Raw genomic sequence first — 17,464 nt, 5'->3', positions numbered from 1 at the left:
CAGTGAGGAAGGGAGAGAGATAGAAACATCGATGAGAAACATCAATTGGTCGTCTCCTCTATACTTCCTACTGAGGCTCCAGTCCACAATCCAGGCATGTGCCCTGATGGGGAATCGAACCAGCACTTCTTGGTTTATGGGTCAACGCTCAACCACTGGGCCACACCAGCCGGGCTAGGCTGATGATTTTTGACAAATGTATACATTCATGTAACAACCACCCCAATCAAGAACATGACAACTGGCCGAAACCGGTTTGGCTCAGTGGATAGAGCGTTGGTCTGTGGACTGAAGGGTCCCAGGTTTGATTCCGGTCAAGGGCATGTACATTGGTTGCGGGCACATCCCCAGTAGGGGGTGTGCAGGAGGCAGCTGGTCGATGTTTCTCTCTCATCGATGTTTCTAACTCTCTATCCCTCTCCCTTCCTCTCTGTAAAAAATCAATAAAATATATTTTTAAAAAAAAAAGAACATGACAACTGTATTTTTAACAATTTCAGAACTGTTATTTTAGGCTACAGAGAGAGGGCCCTGTATTTTCAGAAAAGTAATTGAATACTTATTTATGGGCAAGAACAATATTCTTCCATGTCAATGGTGAAAGAAGGGATACAACCTCCCTGGCCAGGTTACTCGGTCGGTTGGGGTGTTGTCTTGTGCACTGTAAGGTTGAGGGTTCGATTCCCAGTCGGGAACATGTTTCTCTCCTGCCCGCCTTCCTTTCTCTCTCAAATCAGTAAGCATATCCTTGGTTGAGGATTAAACAAAGAAAAGAAGTAAGGGATACAACTAACGTGGTCAGGAAAAAGCTTGCTACTTCACTGTTTTTCTCCTACCGAGTGGACTTCTATACCAGAAGATCCTTAAGGATGCTTCTAGTTCTGATTTATAAAGACTGAGCTACGGCTCTCCCAGCGCCCACACGTTATTGCAAATAAAGGAGGGTGGAGAGGGGCCTGTGAGACAGACCATGCTCAGGAGAGTGAGACAAATAGGACAGTAAGGGAACTACAAACACGAGGTTCTTGGGAGGTGAAGCTTGAAATGAACCCAGCTGAAGAGCCCAGGCCGACTGTAAAATATAACTAATGGCTTCTCTGAGTCAGAGAAGTTCCTGCCTCAAATCCCAGGCAAGAGATGAAGAGAATCAGGGCAGTTTTTCAGCCGCTAAATTCTCTCAACAACTCCCCCAGGTAAAATTCCAAGAGCTTTTGGTCTGTCTGTTGGAAGTTTCTTTCCCTTTAAAGTACTGTGTTTTCATTAGCAAGGGAGTCTTCCAAAATTGCCCTGTTTTCAGAAATGCCCTAGTCTGTAATGGAGTTCCAGCTGTTTTCAGATCAAAGTTGCATTTCTGAGCAGACTTCACGTGCTGCCATGCAATGGCCTGTTTCAACTCAAAGCAATTCTGCAAATACGGGTTGAAAATTGGAAGCAGGAGAGTGAGGTAGCTATTACAAGTGAGATGATGGAGGTTGGGATAAGAATGAGAGCAACATGGTGGTGAGAATTGAGCCTGGGGAGATTTTGAAGATAGAGCCGACAAAATGCATCAAATGTGCATGCATCAAATGTGCGGTGTAATAAGAGAGTCAAGTCAAGGGTGGTTCTGCAGGCTGTGGCCTGAGCAACTAAAAGATTGAAGTTGCCCTTAACTAAGATGGGGGAAACTGTGGGAGGAACAAGGTTGGGGCCGAAAATCAGAAGCTCAGTTAGGACATGTTAAGTTTGAGGTGCCAATTAGACTTCCAGATACTCACTTGGGCCATGAGCCCACTTCAGGGGTAGATCCAGGATGGAGATATGTGGGGAGTCAACAGCACATGGGTGATATTTAAACCTAGTGGATTGGGTAAGCCACCCGAGGAGTGAAGGTGGATCGATCAAGAAGAGCCCAACCCCAGAATGAAGGGGCATTCTACCATTTAGTGACTAGAAAGATGAGGACGAATCAACAAAGGAAAGGGAGAAAGTGTAGCCAATGAGGAAGGTCTTCTCAGAGCCTTTACTGTTCTCTAAATTAGTAAAGGGGAGAGGTAGAAAGTCATACATTTTAAAAATGTGTGTTAGATGGTTATAAACAAGGGATTCAAGTTTCTGGTGACCGAAGCTTACATGAAGAATAAAGAATAGAAAATTTCAAGACCAAAACTTGGTAGGAAAGAGAATATTTAGAACAAGGAATTACAACACAAATCGTGGGGAAAAGCATGCAATTACAACTACAATTTGTAATTTTATTTTATCTTTTGTTTGTTTGTTTGTTTTACGGTGGGGTATGGCCACTACTTCCTGTGAAGGAGGTCTCAGCTCTGGTGTGGGCTGGGGGTGCAGCCATGGACCTCCGAGCCATGGCAATTTGCAATTTAAAAAAACCTGACAAATAGCATAAACATCACAAAATCTAGAAAAGAAATGTATTTGTTAATTTTCTTAAACACTTCCATCGTAATTTCTTCTATTTTAATTTGATACACTTTGATCGCCTTTAATATATATATATATATATATATATATATATATATATATATACATATATACATATACATATATAATTGATTTTTATTTTTATTTATTTTTTAAAATATATTTTATTGATTTCAGAAAGAGAGAGAGAGAGAGAAACATCAATGATGAGAGAGAATCATTGATTGGCTGCCTCCTGCACGCCCCCTACTGGAGATTGAGCCGCAACCTGGGTATGTGCCCTTGACCAGAATCAACCCTGGGATGTTTCAGTCCGAAGGCTGACGCTCTGTCTACTGAGTCAAACCAGTTAGGGCTATATGATTGATTTTTAGAGAGAGGGGAAGGGAGAGGGAAAGAGAAACATGAAAGCAGAACATCAATTGGCTGCCTCCTGCATGCCCACTACTGGGGATCAAGCCTCTAATCTTTTGGTGCATGGGAAGATGCCCAACCAACTAAGCCACATGGGCCAGGGATGATGGACTCTTTTTATGACAACAATTTTGTATCATCATTTTCCATAATGAGAATGTTAAGATAACTTAGTCTTTCCTCTAGTATAGTGATTTTCAACTGGTGTACCACAAGAATTTTTAAAACATGCAATACCTGCCCAGCCGGTGTGGCTCAGTGGTTGAGCAGTGACCTATGAACCAGGAGGTCGAGGCTCAATTCCAGGTCAGGGCACATGCCGGGTTGTGGGCTCGATCCCCAGTGGGAGGTGTGCAGGAGGCAGCTGATTGGATGTTTCTCTCTCATCATTGATGTTTCTATCTCTCTCTCCCTCTCCTTCCCTCTCTGAAATCAATAAAAATTATATATATATATATATATATATGAAATATAAAACATGCAATACCTGACTATTTAATCAGTGGCTAGTCACTGACCTTTTTTCTTAGATTGTCAAATTAAAAAATGACAACAGCTAACACAATAGTGTGAATGAATAAAAATTATACCTATTTTTTTGTCAGATCAGCAAAAAATATATTGTTTGGTGTGTTACAGAATTTTATTAATTAGTTTGTGTGCCATGAGATGAAAAAGGTTGAAAATTGCTGCTCTAGTATGTTAGGCCTATTTTTTTTTTTTTTTTTTACTGATAATTTAGAAAAACTCTGACTTCACAATTTCTTTTTGGTAATGTCATGAACATTTTGAGAATTGTCATAGTTGGGGCAACCCTATCAAATTTTTGTCTTACATGAACTGTAAGGTTCCAGGTAATTTCAAGCTTTCCAGTGCCCTGATTAACCTTAAACATTCCTTTCATCGAGGACACTCAATGACCACAGTGTATGGTAGGTATATCTTACACATGAAGACCAGCAATAACTCAACTGTACACATAAATGTATTCTACTAAACTGAAATGTTCCCAATTGGATATCCTCTAGCTGGATCTCAAATGCCACTAAGCACAAAGGAAAGTATTACAGGGAGGAATCCAGTAGAGAGAGCAGTTTTAAGTGATTGCAGTAAAAATATTACTTTTGCAAATTTTACAAAAACATTGGATAATGGGAGCAAATTGCTGGGAACCCTCCTTGAGCCATGGCAGAGTCCCGGGGAACTGAGGGAACCCTAAAGCTTGAGCTTTTGTTCCATGATGGTACCATCTTTTGGTGATAGTGCAAAGAGGGAACGCAAAACAAAACCCTGGCGCAGGGAGTTGGGACATGGTGCTACAATCCTACATAATCCTACATAATAAAAGGCTAATATGCAAATCAACCCAACAGCAGAATGATCCGTAGCTATGACATGCACTGACCACCAGGGGGCAGACGCTCAATGGAGGAGCTGCCCTCTGGTGGTCAGTGCTCCCACAGGGGGAGCGCTGCTCAGCCAGAAGCCGGGCTCAAGGCTGGCAAGTGCAGTGGCAGGAGATTCTCTGCTGCAGCTCTAAGGATTTCTGACTGCCGGCTTGTCAGTCTACATCCCCTGAGGGCTCCTGGACTGTGAGTAGGCCTCTAGTTCTAAATAGGATGCGCTGAGTCGCTGGTATCAGAGCAAACAATTGAAGGGGATGGAGCCAGCCTTGCGGGTATCTGGGAGGACCTCACTCTAGAATCTAGACCAGGTAACTGAATACAAAAGTCCCAAGGTGGAGCCTGGACCTATGAACCAGGAGGTCGTGGTTCGATTCCATGTCAGGGCACATGCCGGGGTTGCGGGCTCTATCCCGGGACGCAAACCCACAGTCCCGCGGGATTCCGACACCGCCCACAGCCTGAGCACGTGCGTGGGACCCAGGACTCCCTCCAGGACCTCACACCAGAGTTGGCCTCATCTTTGCCTGCTCCAACCTTAACGTCCAAAATCGAGAGGCGCCTTTTCTCAATGCCCTCTCATTATGTAGGACCAACTCTCCACTTTTACCCCCAGTAAGTTTAGTCTTTTGAGGCCGGAACGTTGGAAGACATTTGTCACCGCAGGCAAACCGTTTATACCTAAATCCAACATCAAGCCCTCTCGCATCCGAATTTCCCTTCACGCGAGAAATCGGCCCGACTAAAGCTGCCAGCCATCTTTTGTGTGGCAATACTTTGGGTTTCTTTGTGCTCATAGTACATTCTTCCGAAATATTTTATGTCCTTATTTCCAAATGTACGCAAGGACTTCAGAGTCACTTTCCTCGTAAGGCCTCCATTTGAAAGAGAAAGGAAATTTAAGGTGTTTGTCGTTTTCGCCCTTCCTAACATGGCAGCCTGAGATTGTCTGCGGTCCCGGCAAGGCTTCCGGTTTCCGGGCAGGCCCGGGCGGGGCTGGACTTCCGGTCTCGCAACGCAGGCGCAGGACACTCTTTCCGCTCTCTCCCACAGTGTCCGCGAGCCTCGCAGTCATGTCTTACCCCGCCGATGATTACGAGTCTGAGGTAACGTGGCCCTAAGCGGGTGCTGGGCTCCGCCACGGGGGCTGGGCTCTCTGGGAGCGGGGCCCCGCGGTGAGACGGTGCCCGGCGGACTCGGGGAGCCCCCGCGGGCCGCGACCAGCTCCCGCCTGCCGCCTGGCCTGCGCGCCCTCATGCTGCGGCCACCCCTCCCGGCTCCTCCCCAGCCCTGTCTGCCCGCCCGCTTCCCGAGTCCGGTCCCCTCCTCCTCTCTCTTCTAAGATCGGGGACGGAAGCTGACCGTGGGTGCTGTGTTTCTGCAATCGAGCACTTCTTATATTTTGGGCTCAGTCTCGTCAAATCCTGCTGATTCCTAGCTTTGCTCTACCTTACAACGCCGCAACGTTGTGCTGTCATTGTATGTGTAGTCTCTCTTTGCAGGCATGCGAATTTCTGAAAGGCAGGGACTGTTTCATCCAACTTTGTCCCCTTGGTACCCTGCTTGACACACCAGCTCTAGAACGAGCATTTTGGGTTCACGCCTTGGTGACCGCTCCTGTGTTTCTCGTTAACAGGCCGCCTATGATCCCTATTCTTACCCCGGCGACTATGATATGCACACAGGTGAGACTCGGCGTTTGTCTGGTTAGCTGGGTGCTTACAAGGATGGGCCCCTTTATTAGTGAGTGTGTGGGGACAGCGCTGACGGGGAACCTGTTTAAAACTGCTTCTTGATGTCTGATGTCTAGGTTGGAGTCAGTTCCTAGCTCTCAGCAGGAGGGTGGTGTAGAGCCTGCTAAACCACGCCTTTCTCATGGTCCACCTGGAACCCTAGAAGGGAAGGACTACTGTCCTGGCTGTGATTTTGTTGTTGTTCAAACTGTTCGCCAAAGGAGAAGATCTTGTAAACAAAATTACGGTGATTCAAACCAAGCCCAAATGAAATCTTTTGTGAAGGTTTTTGAAGTTTCTTGAAATGTCATAGTGACTTGGTTTGGCTTAGTAAGTGCCACGCATTGTTCTGGGTACTCTGTGTGAAGGGTTTCATTTAGCCCTCACAGCCGTTCTGTGAAGCACGTCTATTAATGTTGTCTCCATTTTACAGAGGAGAAAACTGAGCACAGAGAAGTTTAGTTCCTCGTACTAAATCATATAGGTAGAAAATGGCAGTATTTTATTCATTCAAGTAATATTAAATACCTACTTCTTACTCTCCCTTTCCACTGTCTTCCCCCCTCCTGCAACACACACAACTCTTCTAGGTCCTGAGGGTACATCTGCAAACAAGACAGACAAGGTTCTTTCCCATGTAGACTTTAGCTTCTAGTGGGAGGAACAGATAATAAGTAACTTTGGTGGTAAATGTGAAGAAATAGGGTGATGGGATTGGGAGTGCTTTGGGGAGGATTACATCTGAGTATTTAAAGGGGGAATTATATCCTATTTTATTTTATAAGATTGAGCTTAGTTTGGATGATGGTCTTGCCCTTTTGTTATATATGTGGGGTTGAAAGCACTTGGTAAAATATTCATTTATTATATCCAACCTCTAGGAGATCCAAAGCAGGATCTGGCTTATGAACGTCAGTATGAACAGCAGACCTATCAGGTGATCCCCGAAGTGATCAAAAACTTCATCCAGTATTTCCACAAAACCGTGTCAGGTTTGATCGACCAGAAGGTGTATGAGCTACAGGCAAGTCGTGTCTCCAGTGACGTCATTGACCAGAAAGTGTATGAGATCCAGGACATCTATGAGAACAGGTATGGGCTGCTGGCTGACGGCACTGTACTGGACAGTACAGGCAGATAGAGGAGTTTAGCCAAGCATGTGGTCGGTATTATTCCCCTAGGAGAATGTGTAGTGAGAAAAACGGCTGGCACCCTGGGAAAGATGTTTTGAGGGGAGAGCAAAGAAAGAAAATAGCAGAGGAAACAGACAGTAAGTGAGCAAAGAAGCGTGAGAAAAGTAGGTAGTAAATCAGAAGTGTCATAGGAAATAAAGAGAGAAGAGACTTTGAAGCAGGAAATGGTAAACAGATGCTAAGTGCTCTAAGGAGATTGAGATGAGAAAGGAGCCACTTGAATTTGACAACTTAGAAGGTACTTGGGTAACCTTAACAAAGTCAGTTTCAGAGGAGTGGTGGAGGCAGGAGCCAGATAACAGTGGGATGGGAGAAATGGGGGTTGAGAAAGGCGAATTTGTAAGTGCAGAGGACTTGCAGGGTTATGGAGACACTGTTTTGTTGTGTGTTTTGAAGGGGAATTTGAGCATGTTTGAAGGGGGATTTGAGCGTGTTAATTGGAGAAAAGGGAAAGGTGGGGCTTGCAGAGAGTCAGGGACGTTGAAGTAGCTGCTGAAGGGATCAGGAGAAAGAAAATGAACATAACCCTCTCGTGCGGCTGTGAAGCATGTTGGACAGCAGTGTGTGGGTTGGATGCTCTAGGTCAGCTGTGGCACCAGACTTCAACAAACTGATTTTTAAATTTTATTTTATAACTAACTTTTTTTTTTCTGTGTTTGGAGAGAGGGAGGAGGCACAGTACTCTAGCAAGTGGAAATAGTATTGCTAAGGGAGCGAGGAGGAGAATCTGGAAAGTCGTTCTCAAATCAGAGATTAGCAAGCACCTAGAGTTTGTGATGCAGAGGCAGGAGATGATCCTGAAGCGCTTGGTGGTGCCTTACTGATAGAAGAGGATATTTTACTGTATTAAGAAAGATTGTCTGAGGTAGAGTTGGGTTGAGGAAAGTTGTAGACTTGGATGGCTCTGGCCCTGACTTTATTTCTGTGAAATCTTCCCCCTTCTGAGCCAAAGGTCCTCGTCTGTAAAATGTGAGAGTTGCCTCTCGGGTCCTTTTTGTTTTCGAATTCTAGAATTACTCTGCTTGGTTTTCAGCTGGACGAAGCTGACAGAAAGATTCTTCAAGAATACACCGTGGCCTGAGGCTGAAGCCATTGCTCCACAGGTTGGCAACGGTAGGTTGAACTCTGTCTTGTGTGCTGGATGGGATCCCGGGACTGGGGGTCCTTAGAAGCTCAGGATGATCTATATCTGTTTTGCTCACCATTTTATTTCCCCGAGGGCTTGGTGCATAGTAGCCCCTTGGTAAGTAACTTGTTGAATGAAGGTTGAATAAATGAAGAGGACAGAGATCTCTCACACATGAAACTAAGATCTTTTATCTTTTTTGTTTTGACACAAGGATATTTCCATAGAATTTTTTTTTTTTTTAGAGAGAGTAGAAGGGGAGGGGGAGAGAGAGAAAGACTGATGTAAGAGACACATCAATTGGTTACCACGCGTACCGCTCTGACCAGGGCCAGGATCAAACCTGTAACCCAGGTGCATGGCCTTGACTGGGAACTGAGCCTGCGACCCTTCCTTTGGAGCTCAGGCCGACATTCTAATTACTAAGCCACGCCGGCCAGGGCGGGATCTTTGATCTTGACTTGTTTCCATTTCCCTCTGCAATTTGGGGGGGTCCTTACAGTGACTCTGGGATGGGCTCCCCAGCCTCCCATCTTTCACTTTCTGATGGTGTCTTTTATATATGATGTGAAGTAGGAGGGTCTAACTTCATTCTTTTGCATGCGGCTATTCAGCTGTTCTAGCACTAATTTTGAAAAGACCACGCTTTCCCCCTTGGCACAGTTGTCAAAATTGGTTATGTAAATGTAAGGGTTCATTTCTGGACTTTGAATTTGATTCCATTGATCTATATGCCTAGCTTTAGGCTTGTACTTGTACTACACTCTCTCTCTTTTTTTTTTCTTTTCTTTTTTAATGTTTTCATTGATTTTTAGAGAGAGAGAGGGGAAGGGAGAGGGATAGAGAGATGGAAACATCAATGAGAGAGAAACATCATCGATTGTCTGCCTCCCTCAACCTGGGTATGTGGCCTGACCAGGACTCGAACCCTGACTTCTTGGTTCCTGGATTGACACTGAGCCACATGGGCTGGGCATGTACTACACTTTCTTGATTACTGTAGCTTTGCAGTAAGTTTTGAAATTGAGAGGTGTTTTTTTTAAAGATTATTTTGCTTTTTCTTAATTTCTTGGATTTCTATATGAATTTAAGTATCAGCTCATAAATTTCTGCAAAAGTGTCAGCTGAGATTTTTATAGGGATTGTGTAGAGCTTGAAGACCAATTTGAGGGAGCATTGTCATTTTATTTCTACTTTTTATTTTTTCTCCTTTTGTAGTATTGCCATTTAAAATATATTTTTATTGCCCTAGCCAGTTTGGCTCAGTGGATAGAGCATCAGCCTGAAGACTGAATGAAGAGTCCCAGGTTTGATTCCGGTCAAGGGCACATGCCCGGGTTGCAGGCTCAATCCCCAGTAGGGGGTGTGCAGGAATCAGCCAATTAATGATTCTCATCATTGGTGTTTCTATCTCTCTCTCCCTCTCCCGTTCTCTCTGAAATCAATAAAAAATATATATATTAAAAAAAGAAACATCAATGATGAGAGAGAATCATAATCATTGATCGGCTGCCTCTTGCACACCCCTTACCAGGGATGAAGCCCACAACCCATGTGTGTGCCCTGACTGGGAATCGAACCATCATATCCTGGTTCATCACACGTCGATGGTCAACAACTGAGCCACGCCAGCTAGGCTGAAGTATTGCCATTTTATTTATTATTTATTTATTTATTTTTAAAAATTATATTTTATTGATTTTTTACAGAGAGGAAGGGAGAGGGATAGAGAGTTAGAAACATCGATGAGGGAGAAACATCGATCAGCTGCCTCCTGCACACCCCCCACCGGGGATGTGCCTGCAACCAAGGTACATGCCCTTGACCGGGAATAGAACCCGGGACCCTTCAGTCCGCAGGCCGACGCTCTATTCACTGAGCCAAACCGGTTTCGGCAAGTATTGCCATTTTAATATTAAGTCCTTTAGTCCATGGGCACTGGATGTCTTTCCATTTATTGAGGTCTTTAATTTCTTTTAGCAACGTTTTATAGTTTTCAATGTATACGTCTTGCACTTTTTTCCTTTTTTTTTTTTTAACTTACTATTAGTATCATCATCGTTACACAGGTTTAGAACTCACTCTGAAAAAAATGTTATTTTCTATGTTGTTCAGACCTTATACTGTATATCAGGGGTCCTCAAACTTTTTAAACAGGGGGCCAGTTCACTGTCCCTCAGACCATTGGAGGGCCGGACTATAGTTTAAAAAAAAACTATGAACAAATTCCTATGCACACTGCACATATCTTATTTTGAAGTAAAAAAAACAAAATGGCAAAAACACCCGCATGTGGCCCGCAGGCCGTAGTTTGAGGACGCTTGCTCTATATAATATAGAGCCTATATTATAGTGCCTATTTGCCTATAAAGAATGTAATATTAAGAACATTAGGAGTCTCGTAATGTACTTTTAAACAGGTAAAGCTTCACTGTATGCCAGGGTATAAAAGGAGATTTGGTATAAAAATTCCCCTTCCACTTGTGTCCCCAAGTCTTCAGTTTATCTCTCTGGGGCCAGCTAGTGTTACCATTTTTTTGTTTATCTTTCTCGTGGTACTCTATGCATATATATTCAAATAGGAATACAGTTGACTTTTTTTTTTTAATATATATATTTCTTATTGATTTCATAGTGGAAGGAAGAGGGAGTGAGAGATAGAAACATCCATGATGAGAGAGAATCATGGATCGGTTGCCTCCTGCAAGTCCCCCACTGGGGATCGAGCCCATAACCCAGGCATGTGCCCTTGACTGGAATTGAACCTGGGACCTTTCAGTTCGCAGGCCGATGCTCTATCCACTGAGCCAAACTGGCTAGGGCTGTTTTTTTTGTTTGTTTGTTTTTTTAATTTATTTACTGTCTAAAGTTTTACATATGTCTTCTTTTCCCCCAATTGATCCCCTCCCAAGCCATTCCCACCCCAGGCAAGCCCCCACCGCCCCAGTGTCTGTGTCCATTGGTTATGCTAATATGCATGCATACAAGTCCTTTGGTTGCTCTCTAACGCCCCCCTCCCCTGCCATTTGTCTCTGTATCTATTTTTTTTTTTTTTTTTTTTTTTTTTACAGGGAGGAAGGGAGAGGGATAGAGAGTTAGAAACATCCATGAGAGAGAAACATTGATCAGCTGCCTCCTGCACACCCCCTACTGGGGATGTGCCTGCAACCAAGGTACATGCCCTTGACCGGAATCGAACCCGGGACCCTTCAGTCCACAGGCCGACGCTCTATCCACTGAGCCACACCGGCTAGGGCTCTGTATCTATTCTTGTTCATAAAATTATGTTGATCATTATATCCCACACTAGTGGCCTGGTGCATGAAATTCGTGCACAGGGCAGGGTGGGGGGTGGGGGAGTTGGTTGTCCCTTAGCCCAGCCTGCACCCTCTCCAATCTGAGACCCCGCAGGGGATGTCCAACTACCGGTTTAGGATCTTGCCTAAATTGGCAGTCGGACATCCCTCTTGCAATCCGGGACCGCTGGCTCCTAACTGCTTGCCTGCCCGCCTGATCGCCCCTAACCATTCTGCCTGCCGTCCTGCTCACCCCCAACTGCCCCCCCCCTCAATTGCCCGCCTGATCGCCCCCAACTACCCCTCACTGCTGGCCTCCTCGCCCCCAACTCCCCCACCCCCACTCCCCCGCTGGCCTGATCACCCCCAACTGCCCTCCCCTCCTTACCTGATTTCCCCTAACCGCCTCTGCCTCGGCCCTGCCACTATGACTTTGTCTGGAAGGTCTCCCGGTCTAATTAGTATATTACCCTTTTATTAGTATAGACATGAGTGAGATCATGTGATACTTATCTGGCTTATTTCGCTTAGCATAATGCTCTCTAGTTCCATCCATGCTGTTGTGAATGGTAAAAGTTCCTTTTTTATAGTGGCATAGTATTCCATTGTGTAGATGTACCACTACAGTTGACTTTTGGAACAAAGTAGGGGTTAGGGGTTCCGACCCCCCACACAGTCAAATCTGCATATAACTTTTGGTTCCACAGAAACGTGTTTCCTTTGTGATTCCCCAGTGACTTTATATGAAATGGCACAGATCAGTGCATATAGTTGGTCCTTTTCATCTACACACTACCGATCACAATAAAAAATATTATACAGGTATTTACTGGAAAAATTCCATGTGTAAGTGGACTTGCACAGTTCAAACTGTGTTGTTCAAGGCTTAACTGTAGCCCTTTTGTTCCTTTTTCATATAAACTAAATGTCCCTTTTCATTTAAAAAAAAAATGTATTTTTGGAGAGTATTCTGCATCTTCAGCATTCCTAAGACCACCTCCAAGTTTGATGACTTGCTGGGAGGACTCAGTACTCAGTGTGTAGTTGTCCCCACGGCTATCAGGGTTTGTAGCAAAAGGATTCAGAGCAAAGTCAGCAACGGGAAAAGGTGCATGCGCTGAAGGCCAGAGGGAACCAGGCGCAAGTTCCATCAGTCCACTCCTGTCAGTCACACAGGGGCACTTAACTCCTCAAGCAAGGATTTGGAAGGCGAGTGGAGTGTGTGCCAGAGAAGCTTATTACAGCTTTGGTGTCCAGGGATTTTATCTGGGCTAGTCATGTAGTCACACACTCTGCCTAACATGTCCCAAAATTCCAGACTCCCAGAAGGAAAAGTCAGTGTTCAGAATAAACCATATTGTTGGAACAGTTTAGGCACAGCAGAGAGAGCCCCTTATCAGGGTGGTGGGAACCCTTCTGAAATCTAGGTTCCCAGATGGTAGCCAAGTTCCAACTAAGTCAGTGATACCCATGTATTTGCAATTTTGATAGGTAGCATCATATTGCTCTTCATGGAGTTATTTACTTATGTGCTGGTTTATTTAAGCACCTGTACGGCAAATGTCTCTAAACGGTGAACAGAAATGGGCCGAATTAAATTGATGAGGTTGAAAGAGTAAAATGAGAAATGAATTTTTTAAAAATCAAATTTATTGGAGTAACATTGGTTAATAACATTATGTAAATTTGAGCTTTACAATACAACATCTGTATAGTCTATATTTTGTGCTCACTACTCAACGTCTAGTCTCTTTCTCTTGAAAAACAAATTTTCTTGTTGCATGTATTTTTAGGTGTTTAGTCTCTGAAATCACGTTTATCCCTTTACTGCCCCCAAGGGGCTAAAACTGCCAGAATTCCCTAGTTGTTTTGTGCATTACTAAAGTACCCCTTTGCCATCTCTTTCAGATGCTGTCTTCCTGATTTTGTACAAAGAATTATACTACAGGCACATATATGCTAAAGTCAGTGTAAGTATCTAAATGTTGCTGGCAGTATTTTGTTTTTGTTTTTTAAAATATATTTTATTGATTTTATTTTTTTTAGAGACAATGGAAGGAAGAGGGATAGAGAGATAGAAACATCCATGATGAGAGAGGAACATCATTGATCGACTGCCTCCTGCACGCCCCCCACAGGGTATTGAGTACACAACCTGGGCATGTGCCCTGACCGGGAATTGAACTATTGGCTCCTTGTTTCCTGGCTTGATGCTCAACTGCTGAGCTACACCAGCCGGGCTTCTGGCAGTTTTTTTAACTTTCTGCCATTTTGTCCCTGGAACACAGTCACTGGTTTATATTGGTTCAGTGCCCAAGAGTGGTGGGCATGTTTTAAGAGATGGCAGTGGGAGAATTGAGTCTAGAAAGCTGGCTATTATTCCAGACAAACTATAACACTGCATGGCCTGTCCGTCCTTTTTAATTTTTCCATCCCCAGTTCTCCTTGGCTGGCACTCATCACTATGCACTGGTTTGCAGGCTGCCATCCTAATAGTGTGTTCCAAGCACCTTGTGCTGCCTCTGCTTGGAATGTCCTTTTTCCCCTCAGTGCATTGCCACGGAGCCTCCTCCTCTCTGAAACATAAATAAAACTGTCACTGTTTGCCAGGCACAATGCTGGCCTCTTGGAATACGTCCACAGGTGTCTAATCCCACAGTGATTCTGCAAAATAGGCAAACTGAGGTGCAAAGAGGTTGCTTTGTCTCAAATTTCTAGTTAGTTAAGTGACAAACTCGAACCCAGATCTGTCTTATTGTGACACCAGTGTTCTTTTCACCACATTACCTCAACTTTGGGCACTTGCTTAATTCTTTTCTTCCAAATTTCTAAATTTTAGAGTGCCTGAAGCCTCTTAAAAAACAGTCTGCACTGCCCTGGCTGGTTGCTCAGTGGTTAGAGTGTTGGCGTGTGCAATGAAGGGTCACAGGTTTGATTGCCAGTCAAGGGCACATACCTGGGTTGCAGGTTCGATCCTTGGCCCCAGTTGGGGTGTGTGTAGGAGGCAGCCAATCGATGTGTCTCTCACATCAATGTTTCTCTCTTTCTCTCTTCCCATCTCCCTCCCTTCCACTCTCTCTAAAGATCAATGGAAAAAATATCGTTGGGTATTAACAACAACAACAAAAATAAAAAACATCTGCAGTATTTATATACACCAGTGACTTAAAAATCTCTTAGGCTCCAGTCTCTCCAGATCCATATTTTATTCTACTGTTCAACAGCTCCACTTGGCTGTCTGATAGTCAGCTTAAGTTTAACGTGCTTCAAATTGAACTCTTTATTTTCTCTCTAAACCTGTTTAACCCATGTTCATTATCTCAATAAATGATACCACCAGTCACCCAGTTACTTGGACTGAACACCTTGGTATCATTCTTTTTTTCTTTTTTTTTTTAAATTTTATTGGTTTCAGAGAGGTAGGGAGAGGGAGAGAGAAAGAAATAAACATCACTAATGAGAGAGAATCATTGATCAGCTGCCTCTGCATGTCCCCTACCAGGGATCAAGCCCACAACCTGGGCACATCCCCCAACCGGGAATTGAACCCTGACCTTCTTTTTCATAGGTCAATGCTCAATACTGAGCCACACTGGCTGGGCATTGGTATCAATCTTTACTTTTCTCTCATTTGACATCAATCTTGAAGCAAATCTTGTTCAGCTGTACCTTCAACATATTTCTTGAAACCAACTACTTCTTTTACCACTGCTGCTATCCTAGTTCAAGGTATTATCATCTCACTAGAGGCCCAATGCACGAAAATTCGTGCAAGAATAGGCTTTCCTTCTTCCGGCTGCCGGCACCGGCTTCCCTCTGGCACCCAGGACCCGGGCTGCTTCCCTCCTTGGGCTGCCGGTAGGCTCCTGGGACCCAGACTGCTTCCCTTGGGCCGCCTGCAGGCACCCGGGACCCGGGTTGGCTTCCCTCCGGCCCTGGCTTTGTCAGGAAGGACGTGTGGAAGATGTCCGGTCTAATTAGCATATTACCCTTTTATTATTATAGGTACCTGAACTACTGAGTAGTTGCTCAGCTGGTTTTGGTTTCCACTCTTGCCCATTTAAGTTTTTTTGTTGTTAATCCTAATCTAAGTTTTTGCACTGATTTTTAGAGAGAGCGGAAGGGTGAGGGAGAGACAGAGAAACATTGATGTAAGAGAGACACCTCATTGGTTGCCTCACACCCCACCCGGACTAGGGAATCGATCCTGCAACTGGGGTAGATGCCCTTGACCGAATCATCGGACCCTTCAGGTTGCAGGCCGACGCTCCATCCACTGAGCCAAAATGGCTAGGGCCCAGATAGTATTTTAGACTTTAAAGTCATAATGATCTCTCAAATTTATTCAACTGTGTTGTAGACAATAAATGGTCATGGCTGTGTTCCAATAGAACTTTACTAAAACAGGTGATGGTGGGTTTGCTGACCTCCTGGCCTAGATTTTTTTTTCTAGATTCTTGTTTGGACCGTAAAGACCCCTTCATTCCTGGCCCGGTGTAGTCCTGTGTAGCATTGTCTCTTCTTACCTTAAAGCCCCACAGTTTTACCTTTTTGCCTTTGTTAGTACTGTTTTTGCTGCAACACCTTTCTTCCTCTGCTTTGCTGGATGTGCATGCCCGTTTCCTAATGTTTGGTTAAGGTTGTTGCCATAAAACCTGATCATTGTGGCCTTGGCTAGGGTGGTTCAGTTGGTTGGGCCTCATCCTGTGCACTGAAAGATTATTGGTTCAATTCCCAGTCTGGCACATGCCTGGGTTTCGGGCTTGATCCCCAGTAAGGGGGCATGTAGGAGGCAGCCTATGGATGCTTTGCTCTCTCGCATCAATGTTTCTCTTCTCTCCCCCTCTTCCTTCCTCTCTTTAAAAAAAAAAAAAAGGTAATAAAAACAAAAACCTGACCATTGTGGTCTGGTACTCTGTCTCTTGGAACTGTCATAGCACTTTTTGTCTTCCCTCTTGCTGGAGTGCTCTTTGCATATTAAGAAGGAGAGAGCAGACATCAGTTACACCATTAGTAACACATTGAAATTAATGATATATGTCCTGATGTCTCTGCTCTCTTTACAGGGGGGACCTTCCTTGGAACAGAGGTTTGAATCCTATTATAACTACTGCAATCTCTTCAACTACATTCTTAGTGAGTCTGGGGTTTGGGCAAGTGAGGGAGGGGATGAGGAGGCCTAGTATTGACCTCCAGCTCTTTTTAACAGGATTTAATGTGCAGGTGGAGAGGGGATAATGCCTTATGATATACAGTTTTTTTAAGATTTTTTTAGCCCTGGCTAGTGTGGCTCAGTTGGTTGGGCCCATCCTGTGCACTGAAAGGTTGCCGGTTCAATTCCTGGTCAGGTCATATGCCTGATGCCCGGGTTTCAGGCTCAGTCCCCAGTAGGGGTCCTGCAGGAGGAAGATAATGGATGTTTGGCTCCCACATTGATATTTCTCTTCCTCTCAAAAGCAATGAAAAAAAAATCTTTAAAAAAATATATGCTAGACAGGTTTTCAAGGAAGAGTATGGAAACTCACAATTTATTTTTTTTTACCCAAGGATATGTTTTTATTGATTTTATTTTATTTTAATTAATTTATTTTTTAAATATATTTTTATTGCTTTCAGAGAGGAAGGGAGAGGGGGAGAGAGAAACATCAATGATGAGAGAGAATCATTGATTGGCTGCCTCCTGCACGCACCCTACTGGGGATCAAGCCTGCAACCTGGGCACGTGCCCTTGACCAGAATCGAACCTGGGACCCTTCAGTCCACAGGTCAACACTCTATCCACTGACCCAAACCGGCTAGGGCTGTTTTTATTGATTTTAGAGAGAGGACGTGAGGGAGAGAGAGAGAGGGAGAGATTGACGTGAGAGCAAAACGT

General features: G+C 44.3%; 1 protein-coding gene across 3 annotated transcripts in view; it reads left to right on the top strand.

Moving 5' to 3' along the window:
* Nucleotides 1-5,239: 5,239 nt before the first annotated feature.
* Nucleotides 5,240-17,464, top strand: part of EIF3L (eukaryotic translation initiation factor 3 subunit L) — a gene marked incomplete at its 3' end in the record, with an annotated part of 28,248 nt that continues 16,023 nt past the window's right edge. For 2 of the 3 annotated variants that reach the window (XM_079773700.1, XM_079773699.1), the window contains exons 1-6: nucleotides 5,240-5,347; nucleotides 5,878-5,926; nucleotides 6,856-7,066; nucleotides 8,201-8,280; nucleotides 13,498-13,559; nucleotides 16,656-16,725. In XM_079773700.1, coding sequence (XP_079629826.1) covers nucleotides 5,315-5,347; nucleotides 5,878-5,926; nucleotides 6,856-7,066; nucleotides 8,201-8,280; nucleotides 13,498-13,559; nucleotides 16,656-16,725 — 505 coding nt within the window. In that variant the 5' untranslated portion in view covers nucleotides 5,240-5,314. Of the gene's footprint in view, nucleotides 5,348-5,877; nucleotides 5,927-6,855; nucleotides 7,067-8,200; nucleotides 8,281-13,497; nucleotides 13,560-16,655; nucleotides 16,726-17,464 lie in introns of those variants that run through there. The other variant, XM_079773701.1, reaches the window with a different exon arrangement.

Source organism: Cnephaeus nilssonii (genome assembly GCF_951640355.1).
Source record: "Cnephaeus nilssonii genome assembly, chromosome: 6".
NCBI lineage: Eukaryota > Metazoa > Chordata > Mammalia > Chiroptera > Vespertilionidae > Cnephaeus > Cnephaeus nilssonii.
The sequence above is the reverse complement of the archived record's forward strand: the minus strand, read 5'-3'. Positions and strand labels throughout refer to the sequence as shown.